Source organism: Lactuca virosa, chromosome 8, assembly GCF_052849685.1.
Source record: "Lactuca virosa cultivar CGN04683 chromosome 8, Lactuca_virosa_CGN04683_v6, whole genome shotgun sequence".
Lineage (NCBI taxonomy): Eukaryota > Viridiplantae > Streptophyta > Magnoliopsida > Asterales > Asteraceae > Lactuca > Lactuca virosa.
The window spans coordinates 114,927,019-114,940,160 of NC_136433.1; the positions used below are offsets into that span (position 1 = coordinate 114,927,019).

The 13,142-nt window shown below is 36.4% G+C and overlaps 1 protein-coding gene and 1 non-coding gene across 4 annotated transcripts; both read right to left on the reverse strand.

Annotated features, from left to right (window-relative positions):
• Nucleotides 1-248: 248 nt before the first annotated feature.
• On the reverse strand, nucleotides 249-355 carry LOC145135309 (small nucleolar RNA R71). Its single transcript, XR_013719772.1, has one exon. It is a non-coding gene; the product is annotated as a small nucleolar RNA R71 (small nucleolar RNA).
• Nucleotides 356-2,801: 2,446 nt separating this feature from the next.
• On the reverse strand, nucleotides 2,802-7,483 carry LOC145129874 (uncharacterized). Of its 3 annotated transcripts, none has more exons than XM_079064692.1 (10): nucleotides 7,203-7,483; nucleotides 5,372-7,127; nucleotides 5,055-5,294; nucleotides 4,845-4,974; nucleotides 4,622-4,774; nucleotides 4,297-4,554; nucleotides 3,994-4,200; nucleotides 3,672-3,901; nucleotides 3,413-3,596; nucleotides 2,802-3,342 (listed from the first exon to the last, which is right to left on the reverse strand). In XM_079064692.1, the coding sequence occupies exons 1-10, from the start codon at nucleotides 7,306-7,308 to the stop codon at nucleotides 3,133-3,135; spliced, it is 3,474 nt and encodes a 1,157-aa protein (XP_078920818.1). In that variant the 5' UTR covers nucleotides 7,309-7,483; the 3' UTR covers nucleotides 2,802-3,132. The 3 variants fall into 3 exon arrangements, with proteins under 3 accessions (XP_078920818.1, XP_078920817.1, XP_078920816.1); XM_079064691.1 differs by having other exon boundaries at nucleotides 5,372-6,857; nucleotides 6,921-7,483; XM_079064690.1 differs by having other exon boundaries at nucleotides 5,372-7,483.
• Nucleotides 7,484-13,142: the final 5,659 nt, after the last annotated feature.

Sequence of the window (13,142 nt, forward strand, 5' to 3'; positions counted from 1 at the left end):
AAAATCCACAAGAATATCGTCCCGGTCCCGACCCGACCGGTTCCATCGGGTTCCGGTTCCGGTACCGGTTCCCGCCGGTTCCCCGGTCCAAATGCTCATCCCTAGCAGTGATGCTTCAACTTTTACCGGTCACGTTGAAGGGTGAAGCTAAGGAATGGTTAAAATCACTTCCCTTTGGAGCAATCACGACATGGGCTGATTTTAAGACCGAGTTCATAAACCAGTTTACCCCTCCTTCAAAAGTGGCAAAGCTTAAAAGAAACATACAAAATTTTCAACAACTAGAGGGGGAGTCGCTATATGAAGCTTGGGAGCGTTACAAGAGATTGTTACGACATTGCCCTCAACATGACTTCAATGTGCAACAAGAAATTTTGATATTTTATGATGGAGTCAATGTGTGCATGCGCTAACTTCTAGACTCGCAAGGGCCCATGACAAAGAAGGATTCAGCCACTAATAAAGGTTTAATTGAAGAATTCGCCAAGCATTCAAGGGAGTATCACAACCCAATGGGGGAGGATATCACGAGAAGAAGAGTGAATGGATATGGAGCTTCTGAAGTCCTAACAATGGTAATGGCAAAGCTCGATGTCATGGAAAATAGGCTCACAAAGATGGGTGGATCCATTAATATGGTACATGATAGATGCGGAGCTTATGGAGGACCTCGTTCTACAAGGGATTGTGAGTTAGAGTACATCGAGATACAAAAGAAATTCAACAACTTAAGCATGATCTCTACCAAATTGAGCAAGTCTAATAAGAGAAAATATTTGTTCTCGAGTCAATGTTATTTAGATTCATGGAAGCTAGCGAAAAACGACATGATGCTACAGACGCAATACTTAGAGAATAAAAAGAATCTATTTTAAGTATTTGTATGCAAGTGGGGCAGTTAACAAGGCTTGTACAAGAAAAGCTATTGAATTCACATTCACGAAAAATCGAGTCAATCCAAAACGATCAAGCCATGGCCGTTTATACAGAAGAAGAAGAAGACGAATTGGTGCGTATGGAGGACCTCGAAGAGCATTCTAATCAATCACTCGATATAAAAAAGAAAGAAGAATAAGAGTGTCGTGATTCTGACCAGTCATCACGACGTGGAAGCAATAGTGCCACGTCGTGGACGATAAAAATTGATTATGATTTTTCTGTCATTAAGCCATATCGACCACCTCTCCCTTTCCCATCTCGTGCCAAAGCAAATCTGGTGAGGCAAGAAAACAAGAAGTTCCTTAAGCATGATGAATTTGAACACGTGAAGGAAGAAGAGTGGGAGGAATGGGAGGAGCCTTTACCCGAAGAGCAATTGGAAAAAGAAGTGAATTATTTGAAACCTCCAGTTTCAACGCCTGATTTTTGAGGTGCTTGCTTTTACAAGACCACCAGATCAAGTCACAGAGCCGATTGAAGAAAAAGAAGAAGAGAGTGATGAGTGCAATTTTGACAAGAAAAACCCGGAAAGAGACAAGACAAAAGCTAAAGACACTCGAAAACAAAAAGTCGATGTCCACCTGTTTCAATTTTAGAAGATTCTCTGAGAAGACACCACGACGTAGACATCATCAACACGTCGTGGCAAAAAAATTTAATCGCGACTGAATCTGACTAAAACACGGCGAAGTACTTTTATGTAATTAGTCTTTCATATTTTGATCAAGTTTTATTTTATTTTATTTTCAAAAAGTTATGTTATAGACAAAATTGTATTTGCTCAAGTTTTATTTTATTTTATTTTCTGAAAGTTATGTTATATACAAAACTATAATTAGTCTTTCATATTTTGATCAAGTTTTATTTTATTTTATTTTCAAAAAGTTATGTTATAGACAAAATTGTATTTGCTCAAGTTTTATTTTATTTTATTTTCTGAAAGTTATGTTATGTACAAAACTATAATTAGTCTTTCATATTTTGATCAAGTTTTATTTTATTTTATTTTCTGAAAGTTATGTTATAGTCAAAATTAGGCATGAGAATTTGGACCATTTGGACCAAATCGGACTTGCCTAGAACATATACGAGACTGTGAGACCGTACCGGTTTTTCAACAAATAAGACGGTTCCTGGTTTTTAGATTTTTATGTTTTCCGGTTCCCGTTTTCACTTAAAAAACTAAACCATACCAGGTTTTGGAATTGGACATAGAATTGTGTAATATGTTGTGCTGTAAAAATCATATGAAATCGTAGAAAAATCCAGTTTCGGTATCATCCAAAAGATATAAGAGTCTACTTTACTTCATATTTTTACAATTAACTTCTTATTTTTACAAGAAACTGATTGAGTGTAAAATATTTAAAAAACTGCTTGAACAGAGGCATGGAAAATGTTATTTTTGTTGAAATCCAATTGTTATTGTATTGTAAAAACCGTATAAAGTAATAGAAAAAATCCAATGAACATGAGGTCGGTGTGGTTTGAAAGTTGTAAGAGTATACTTTATTTCTCATTTGAAGTCAGAAACTGAGAAAGAAACCCGGTTCCCAGTTCTACTGTTACCTTTCAACCGGTTCCGGTTCGCAGTCCAGTCCGGGACGGGTCTGAACCTTTGCTCAGCCCTAGACAAAATTGTGTAAAATCCATATTTTTAGTATGATATGCATACGAAATATGAACCAACCCATCTAAAAATGCCCAAACACAGTTGTAGTACTGTAGTATTATATTTCATACATTTGAGCGTGACTTGGATTATTATGTTCATGAGACTAAAAAATCAGGTCAATTAGACATATATCTAAGTTTAAAGAGTAGATCAATATAAGGTTTAATCTAAGATTCAAGTAGAAACCTACATTAAAAAGCGAGTTATTTTGACTTTCAAAAGAGATGTATATAGTGCGAGTTATTTTCCAGTCTGTGATAATCAACTTAGTAACATTAAAAATGACAAATAGCAATTGTATTTGTCACAATGATAAGCATAAACACAATAATAAATGAACAAAATAATCAATCAGATTTCACCAATTCACCCACCATGTATACATCTGTAGACCATGTATGCAACTCCAGGACATCCCTCCACCTTATTCATCATGTAATAAAAATATGATCCTTTCTTGATGTTTGGATGTCATGTGTGATTAAATTTTCTTTCGGTGTTTGTTATGACTTGTGAATTTACCAACGTGGATATGAGGTATGGTAACTTTTTCTCGGTTCCTGCTGCCAATAGTAATAATGGGAGTTACCGTTACCGTTACCGTTACCATATCCGTATGACTTTCTCGATTCTTGTGAACCGAAAAAATCGGATCCTCTTCTGTTACTGCTGCCTACGTTTATCTCCATGTCATCCCACATTTCCTCTTCAAGATCATACTTTGACCTCTATAAAAAGTCAAACCCAAGGTTAAAATTGGAAATTTGATTCAAAAGTTAAAAAAAGTAGAAGAAAGACCTTGGTGGGATCTGAAAGCACAGCATATGCCTCTCCAATCATCTTGAAGAGTCTGTCAGCATCCATCTGAATCGATTCAGCAACCGCTTTCCATTGTTGGTTGACTTTGTCTGGATGATGTCTCAGAGCTGCTTTCCGATACGCCTTTTTAACATCCGCTGCTCCATCTGTAGGTTTTAATCCCCTAACAATCATACACAATAATAATAAGACATAAAGATAACAGAAAATTTAATTTCAAAAAAAATAACAAACTTACAGAATGAGATAAAGGTCTAAGGATCTTTCTTTTTTTGCTTTTTCTTCTAGAATAGAAAGACGACGTCGAGCTCTTCTTAGATCTTTCACACTGCCATTACTTGCAGACTTGTGAGAGTTTTGTGAATTCTGTGATTGTGTTTCAAGAATGGAGATGAGTCTTTGAAGATCATCAGATGCGTGTTTGTAGTCTCGAATCATTTCCAGTAAGGTGGCCCTTCTCGAAAGGGCCTACACCATATGAAATTAGCAATCAACTTTATGAACTTGTTACATCATTTATTTAAATATAGACACGGATTAAATTAATGAAAAATGCATACCTTTGGGTAGCTTGTGTCGAGAGCTATAGCTATACTGCAATCTCCAATAGCATCAATGATTTCACCCAAAGATTGGTTTGCAGCAGCACGATTGCAGAAACAAACAGCTGCAAATGAGTGTGATTCTATACTCTTTGATATTGCAGCACTGTAATGCTCTACTGCTTCTGTATGCTTACCATTCTGAAAGGCTTCATTTCCTGCATTCTGATTCCCTCAAAAACAAAAACAAAAAACAAAAAAAATTAGAATTACATTTAATATGAAACAAAGAAGAATGTTAGCTATATATATATTCTATACCTTGCAGTGTAGAAGTTCACGAATGGTAACAGCCAAATGAGCTAATGACTCGTCGGGACCCACAATCTTGCTTCTTAGTTGCTCATGTTTCTCCATTAAGTCGAGAGCTATTTCAAGCCTACCCAAATGAAAGTAGGATTTTGACATTAGGTTCCACCTCCAAAGTCTTAATGAGATCTTGCATACTGATGAAAAATTCTTTTCGGCTGTATCTAGGGTTTGCTCACACAGTTGAACCACCTCTTTATGCTTCCCCAGCTGTAATACATAAGGGCAAATCAGTCAATTTCAATTATTAAACTAACAAAGATTATGAATCACATACCATGAGAAGAGCCTCTCCTTTCATATTAAGTAGTTTCTCTGAATAGGAGCTTATTGACAAAGCATCAGTGATGGTTCCCAATGCATTGGTTGCTGACTCATATGTTTTCTGTTCAAGAATCTCTGCAGCCAGCTTCAGATAATCCGAGACTTTCTGCCAAGGGTAATTTGGGAATTTAGTTTCAAAGGCAAAACATGCATACATGAAGCATGTAGTTAGTTACCTGTGCCTTTTGCAGGCCTTCCGCAGCTTCAATTGTGATTCTCCTATCCAAGCAAACGATTTCCTCAGACTCCAAGCATTTGTTATAATAGTATGATGCATCATCTACCTCTCCTAGAAGTAAATGACAGCTGGAAATAGGATGTAAAAAGAAAAAAATTAGATTATGATTTTTCTTATCTGATAAGTAACTGACAGATAGAAATCTTACTTTGCAGATCTTAAGTTGACCTTCATGAAATTGGGATCTAATGCAGCAGCCATTCTACAGTCATTTAGACCTTCCCTCATTCTTCCAAGAGCCATGCGTGTAGCTGCACGATTGCTATAACACAAAAGAAGAGGCTGTATACAAACGCCAGGTGTCTCTGTATGTTGTATTGAACTAATACCCTTTGAATAACATACTTCAGCTTCTGATAAATCTCCACTCTTATAAGCCTCGTTTCCCCTGACACAAATCAATTTATTTCAGAAATCAAAAGCATATAAGGTTTATACAAATGTAAAGGGGGCTAAAAATAACACCTTTTTCGCCAACTGTCACATGTTTCTTGATCTGTAGCCTTTGTGTGCTCAGGTTTATGAGAATGGGACACATTAACGCGACCAGTTCTCAGCTTATACTTTTTCTGATGTGGCCGTTGTCTCCCTGCCATGTCAGCACTAGCAAATGATGTAACAGAAGGTGAAAAGTTTTGGGCCCCAAGCTTCTCTGTAGTATCAACAGCATCTTCATTTTGAACCTGAGAGGTTGCAGGGTTGGTAGAAGTTGGTGCACAGTCAGCACCCCAATAAGGAGAAACATCCATAGGTGAACAAGATCCAGGAGACTCCTCAGAAGGCTGTGTGACTCCTTCAGATAAATGAGTCAGGATAACTTGTGGACGATTGCTAGATTGTTGTCTCACTTTTGCCTTGGTCTTTTTTAATTTTCTTTGGCTTACAGAATTGTTTTTACTGAATTCTAACTTCTTACCTAAACCAGGAAACATATCTGATGTGAAAGAAACCGGAATGTTTATATCTGGTGTATTGAATCCTGTAAACGAAGCCCCGTATCCACCAGCATTGCTTGAAAAGCTGAAGTTGTTGGTTGTTCCAGCTTCATTGATCTTATTCTTAGTAGTACTAACTTTTGTGGGGTCATGGATGTTTGAAGTCTTTGAGTCATGGGGGACTTTACATTGAGGGTTGTCACCGAAAGCATTGCCTAAATTACTTCCAAAAACAAAAGTGGAATTACCATCAAGAACAGAATCTACATTATCCTCTTGCTTCTTTAAGTGATCAGAGCTTCCTGCTCCTTTACTCTTCGTAATGTTGGTTTCATCATCAAGTTTCATGCTTCCCTTGAAGCTGGATCTTTTTTCATCATGAGTTCCAATATGAAAGATCCCATTAACTTGGCTGTTTCCAAAAATTACTCCACTATCTACATTCCTGTCACTTTCAGGTGCTAAGTTGTCAACCTTCTCTTCGGATTTTTGTTTTCCAATATTCGAATCTGTCTGAAAATCTCTATGATTGGCAGAAAACACAAAGCCCGGATTTTCAAATTTTATGCTATCTGATGTATTGTTCTCCTCTGTCTTTAGGTTGCTATTCATCGAGGGTGCAGCTTCACCTGATCCTTTTGATCCCAAATTTAAGAATGACATTGAATTAACCAGATGGAAATCAGGCATAGTTTTGAAGTTATTGACCTTCATAAACCCATCAATACCTGAGCTTCTGACTGTTCCACTAGGTTCACTATCATCTACATGCAATCCTACACCTTCACGCCCATGTTCATGCCCAATATTGCTTGAATTCGAGTTCAGTACACCATTATTCATATTCGCACCAAACACAATATCAACACCATTAAGTTTTCCAAACTTATTAGAACCTCTTTCACTAGCTTTTCTATTGTCCCCCTTTTCATCATCAGCTCCAAAAACAAAATTTAAATCACCAGGCTGAAAATTATGTCCACTCTTCTGTACCTTTTCTGCGCCCATCTTGTTTCCTAATTGATTATTATTAGTAACTCCCATGGTAAACCGCAATAGATTAAAATCCAAAACCTCACCATCACGCTGTCGTTCATCATTCCCATCACATCCCGTTTGCCCTAAACTCGAGCTTAACACTGAACCACTAGTAGTCGCATTGAACACGAAACCAGTAGTATCACGTGTACTATTATCAGATTTTTTACTCACTGGACCGTTACAGCTTGATTGTTTCTTCACTTTTACGTGTTTCCTCCTCGAAGAACGAACAGTGGCCGCTTCCGCTGCCGCCGCGTCATTTGAACAATCAAAATCAAGTTTACTAGAATTCATGAGATTGAAACTATTATCGAATATACCTGAATCAGTAAAATGTCCCTGAGCGCTAGGGTTAGGGTTCTGGAAATACGAACGCTGTGTGGAGGACGATGATGGGGATAAAAAATCTTCGACTGCCGGTGACATGAAAATAATGTTACGATCTCGAAAGTAAACGAAAAAAAATCAATCAGTGCGCCGCCGCCGGTGGCGAGGTTGAAGCGATGGGCGGTGAGTTAATCTGAGTTTAGCTTTTCTTCTTTTCCCCACCTGAACAATTGAATAGCTACCAATACTCGCTCTGTTTTAAAGAAAGTAAAAGGAGGGAATTCGAGGGTTATCGAGAGGCATTATAATTTACAAATGTTTTCGAATTACTTCTATAACCATTTTCGATATTTACTAATTAAAACATCGTAAATATACACAAAACAATTATCAAGTTTTTAACATACTCATTTTAATCATCTGATTATTTTGATTCATATTTATAATTCAAAGAAGAATTGTTCCGATCCATTTCCCAGTGTTCAATAAATTTACTTTGATTTGTATTTTTCAATTTTAGGGTTGAAATCGATTAGATTTAGACAAACGAATCAGATTTGTTTATACTTAAACTATATTATGGTAAATGTAAAATTATTTAACTACGTTTAGGATAATTCTATGTATCACTCTTTTAGGATAGTTCTATGTGTCACTCTTTTTTTTTCCACATTACACATTTACACTAGTGAATTTGTTTGAACTATCCACATTACGTCATTATTACTTGTTGGTGTAGGTTTTCCGGTCTAAAAATGAGTTTTTCGGCTAAAGATGAATTTTTCGATCAAATCTCTAGTCAAACACTCAAAAACTCATGAACACACACGCATTCATGAACCCCATATTTGATGAATACACACACACAAAAAAAAAATCAAATATGTTGATTGGTTTTCGGATGAACACATTCAAAAATAAATTTATGAACTCCATATCTGATGAACACGCACAAACAAAATCAGATCGAGTTCTCGGGTTCTCAAGTTTAGTTCTTCATCTCCATGTAAGGTTCTTCATCCGAAAGCTATGAACGAACAAACCCTTCTAAAAGTTATGAACGAAAATCATAAACCCAAAAAAACAAAGATCTAAAATGAAATCATTCATGTGTTCATGTGTTTGAACGAAGATTTGAAACGATTTCTAGTGTTTTTTTCGATATCTACGATGGATGTGTTAAAAAAAAAAAAAAAGGGAGAGGTTAGCAAACCGGAGTTCATCTTCATATGGAACTCGACAAATTAATATTTGTATGTTTTTTTATTAGTTTGATTTACGGAAACTTTCAGATGAACACCTTAAATGAGATATATGGGCGGGTGGATGTGAAAATGTGTGTTTTTTTCTCTCTCCAGTTGAACATACATGAACACCTTAAATCGAAAAATTGTAAACTTGAATCTCTATGTTTTTTTCTTACTTCGATTTCTGGAAACTTGAATCTATGGGTTTTCTAACTTCGAGCTCTCAGTTTGATGTAGGTTTTCTAACTTCTGACTTGATGTGTTCTTGAGCATCATAGATTCATGGGTTTGAGTTTCTTGAGATTTGTTTAGATTCCTAGGTTTGAAAATAATAAATGTGTTTTTCTAAATATAATGAAGATGAAGATTAAGAATCCTATTGCTGAAAAAATCATGTTTTTCCAGATTGATCGGAGTTTCTTGGGAGTTGCCAAGGAGACCAGAAAATTCTTTTTGTGGCCGGAAACCTACACCAACATATCATAAGGACGTAATGTGGACAATTCAAACAAGTTCACTGGTATAATGTGCAAAAAAAAGTACATGAATGACTAAACGTATACAAAACGTAAACAATATATACATTTTTAATTCATTGTCAAATATTATTAATAATTTTGAAAACATATATCCACATACCTTTTATACTTCTTCTCCTCCAACTAAAAAACTCATAGTCCAATAGATGTAAATTCATGGCTTTTCTAATCCAAAATTGATTTATTTACTACTTTTTTTATATATTTTTTCATATAAATGAATAAAATCATATCAAACTCCCCTCAAAAAGTTGACCCATCAAAAAACGCTTAATATGAATAAAGTCATATCAAACTCCCCTCAAAAAGTTGACCCATCAAAAAACGCTTAATGTAATCACTATAACTAAATTCACTGAAATGAAAGTGATTGTGTGTGTTTTATTTTGTGTTTCAGGTTTGACAGACAAACAATTTGATGATAAGTATTGCGAACTAATTCTGAATTGTTAGTAAGATTAAAGCAAACAAATCAACAAATAATATTAAGAATTATATGTGTATTACTCGCAAATAATAATTTCAAATATTATTACTTGTTTACCAACCTTCGATTGAAAATCAGTTTGATCATTCTTCATTCATTGTCATATCTGATTGTAAGAAAGGTAAAATGTGAAGTCACATTATCAGGCGAATTAAAAAACGAGATAGAGAAAATAATCACAACCTAGAATTGGAGATCATGTCTGCTAATTACATTGAATTAGTCATGTCCTTAAAGGTTTTTACTATATGGGATATAAAGGGTCCTATTTGTAGTGGACGCGTGTCTTAGTTAATATAAAAAAAAAAAAAAAAAAAAAAAAAAAAAAAAAAACTGAATGTTATTCGAATTTAAATTTAAACCTGGAGGTTATCTTATCCCTGGAGACTTCCTAGAGGTTACCCATGAATAAGAGCCCCTCAGCCTACCATGCAACGTATGATTAAATTGCAAACCCTACGTCTCGTGTCTTCAGCCCGACTAGGCTCACGTATGGATTTGGCACATTCATTAATCCTCACTAAAGCCTTTGAAGGTTTAAGGCAAATTAAGTCTTATAAAGCCATAAAAGTTTCTTCCTCCTTCCACTGATGTGATATAATAGGAAATTTGCCGATTAACATTTAATCTCATTTGATTCCAACATTTTGTAGATTAGTATTTAAAACAATTTTGTTTTGTTTTCCACCATGACGGGGTATGGCACATGTTACTTATGCTCCATGTATATAAGAAGCCTCTTGTAAGGTATATAATTATATATCAATTAGGTTAATAAGATTCAAGTTTACTCTTACACACTTGAATGGAACAAAGTACTCTTAAGAAAAAATGTAAGAAATGTTGTACTGAAGATAGTATGTAGTTTTATTCTTTTATAAAACTGATGAGGTGTAAGCTTCCCGTAAACCAAATAGTATAGTTAATCCCTATGTGAGTTATTATAACCATGCTTAATATGAATGATATGCATGAACGACGTTCTTCAGGCGTCGGAATCAGTAGACTTTTGTCACCCTGGACTTGCCGGTCTAACTGTAGCGAACAGCTGAGGTGTGGGGTTGTCAATCCCGTATAGATCTATACACAACGATCTCGCTCTCCCTCCAGGAGACTCTGGTTATAATGCAGGACTTAAAGTGTACGCTAGGTAGGTACGGTGAAGAGAATGTCTCACTAGAGCATTAACAAATTTACGTGAACTACGACTCCATTTTTTAAATAATTATACCTTTGAATAGTTATATGGTTCTTCTGAAATGAAAGTGTGGTTTTGTAACTCCCAAACTATACCAATTATAGTTTATCCACTATGTTTTGTTGAGACTATTTATATGAACTTTTATATAAATATAAAGTTGAAATCTTGTCTAGTGTTGAAATATGAAACCAAAACATGATATCTTTGGGTTGTAATCCACCAAAATAGTAGTTGACTGTGTTGTAACCATCTTTACCAGGAAAACTATCTTTTTGTAAAAGTTTCCAAAACCTTGTAGTTTTACAAATCATAAATTTTCGTATGAGTTTATAACATAAAGTATGTTTGTGTTGTTAGTTTTGCAATTCAAAGTAATATATCACAAATAATGTACAAAAACTAGTATTAACCATGTATTTAACATAAAGATGAAAACATGTAAATATTGATGTGATAAACAAAGTTTTACTTATATCCCCCCCCCCCTTTAAAAACATAAAAAAAAAACTTGAAAACATGGGGGTATGAACTCACCTTGAGCTGATTTGTGGGTTGCTTAAGGTGTTGTGAAGAGATTTCGAGCCTAAAACACTAGTATGTGGTTGATGGACTTCTTGGAGATTATGATACCCGAAATTCTAAGTACCACTTTGTTGATGATGATCTTGGGAAACGTTGGCTATTGTTCTTGAGAGAAGTTTTGAAATATGAAGGTGAAGGAAGGTAAGATAATGAAAGAAAAAGAGTTGGTGAATGGTAGATGGTCTTCTGGCCGTGGTTTAAAAGAAGAAATGGGTATGGATATTTGACAGTTAATGGAGTGTGTTGTGTGGTTATTTGAAAGGTAAGAGAGTGTGGTGCATGGTCGTTCGTTGGGTAAAATAGAGTAAGGTTGAGTTATTCTATCAAAAATGTCACTTTTCTCTTTATTATAACCGAAATCACCTTTGAGATTAGGTCTAACTTGTTTGCTCTAGAGTGTTTTCGGCCTAGCATCACTTTTTAAGGGTGATTTCGGTTTTGCATCTTCTCTTAAAGGAGTTTTCGGCCCTAGAAATCTTTCTTATTGATTTCGGTTTTTGGTATCTCCCTTTTTAAAGGGTGATTTCGGTTTTAGGTTTCCTAGGTCAACAACTAAAAAGAAATGTCTTGAATTCATGATTTTATGTTCCTACGATTTGGCTTTGCTTAACCTTTAAGTGTCTACTACAAATATGATTTTCAAAGTATGGAGACATATATACTTATACAAACAATGCTCTTTTGGTTTTCAAAATCCTATCACAACAATGCTTTATTGTGAATTCACTTGTACACGGTTGCAATTTAAACCTTGCTTGTTCCAAAATTTTCTGGTTGTCACAACCGAGCACCACCACTGCTGCTCCCGCTGCCGACAACGACGAAGATCAACGCTTAGACGTCGTATTAGTGGGCAGTCGGAAGATCGAGACTTGCGGCCGCTGTTGCCTCTCCCCAGTAATGGTGCAACCCGTTCCTCTTCCATCCTCTTCGCTTCATATGTTGTTTCAGCGGGTCTCGCCGTTGCCGCTCTGAGCGGCTGTCCCAATTGCCATTATTTTCCGAATGTCACATGCCACCATGAGTGGGTGGCTGTATGGTGTTCATGTTTCACATGTGTGTGTTGCTGCTGCAACCCCCTCTCTTCTCCATTCCTTTTGAAACGCCGCAGTCATCCGATCGCTATCGTCGCCTCCATGCGGTTGTCGCCTTATCGCTCTTCGACCACCGCCTGCCACCACGTGGGTGGCTGTGTTTGTGTGTAATTTCGTGTATGTATGTGCGTGTTTTAATGGTATGATGTCGTATGAATATTGCTTGGCCGGAAAACCGAAGAAAACCCGCCACCACCATCGTGAGGTGGTAGCTGCCACCGTCTGCCACCATCTCGGTGGCTGTATTGGGCATTTTTGTATTCTTTTTGGTGCTAGTGTGTGTGTACGTATGATGTAGGAACTTTTATGTGTGCTTGGTTGTTGGATTTATCACTCGAAACCGCCACCGCCGCTGTGTATGGGTGGTTGCCGCCACGGACCACCGCCAATCACCACTGCTCGAGGTGGCAGTGGGTGGTGCCCGACTTATTAAACATTAAATTACCTAAACATCTAACTTTAGTCTGAGTGGCACGTGTTTGGGTTGGAAATCCTAATTAGGGTTTAGAAACCCTAATGTCAAGAAAACCCTAGTTTTGGAGTTTTGTCGGGACCCGCGTTAAAACTGTCAATTAAACTTTGAATTATACTTGGTATTGCCCTACAATTAACTTAATGCAGTATTGGACTTAATGAATTAATTCCTTAATGGGTTAAGTGTGGAACACTAACCCTAGTTATGATTTTATGTGGAAAACCCTAGAATCGGGGAGCTCTATTTTGGACAATGATCGGGAGCATATTTGGGCTATTGCTTGGATTATTATTATACCCGAGAATGAC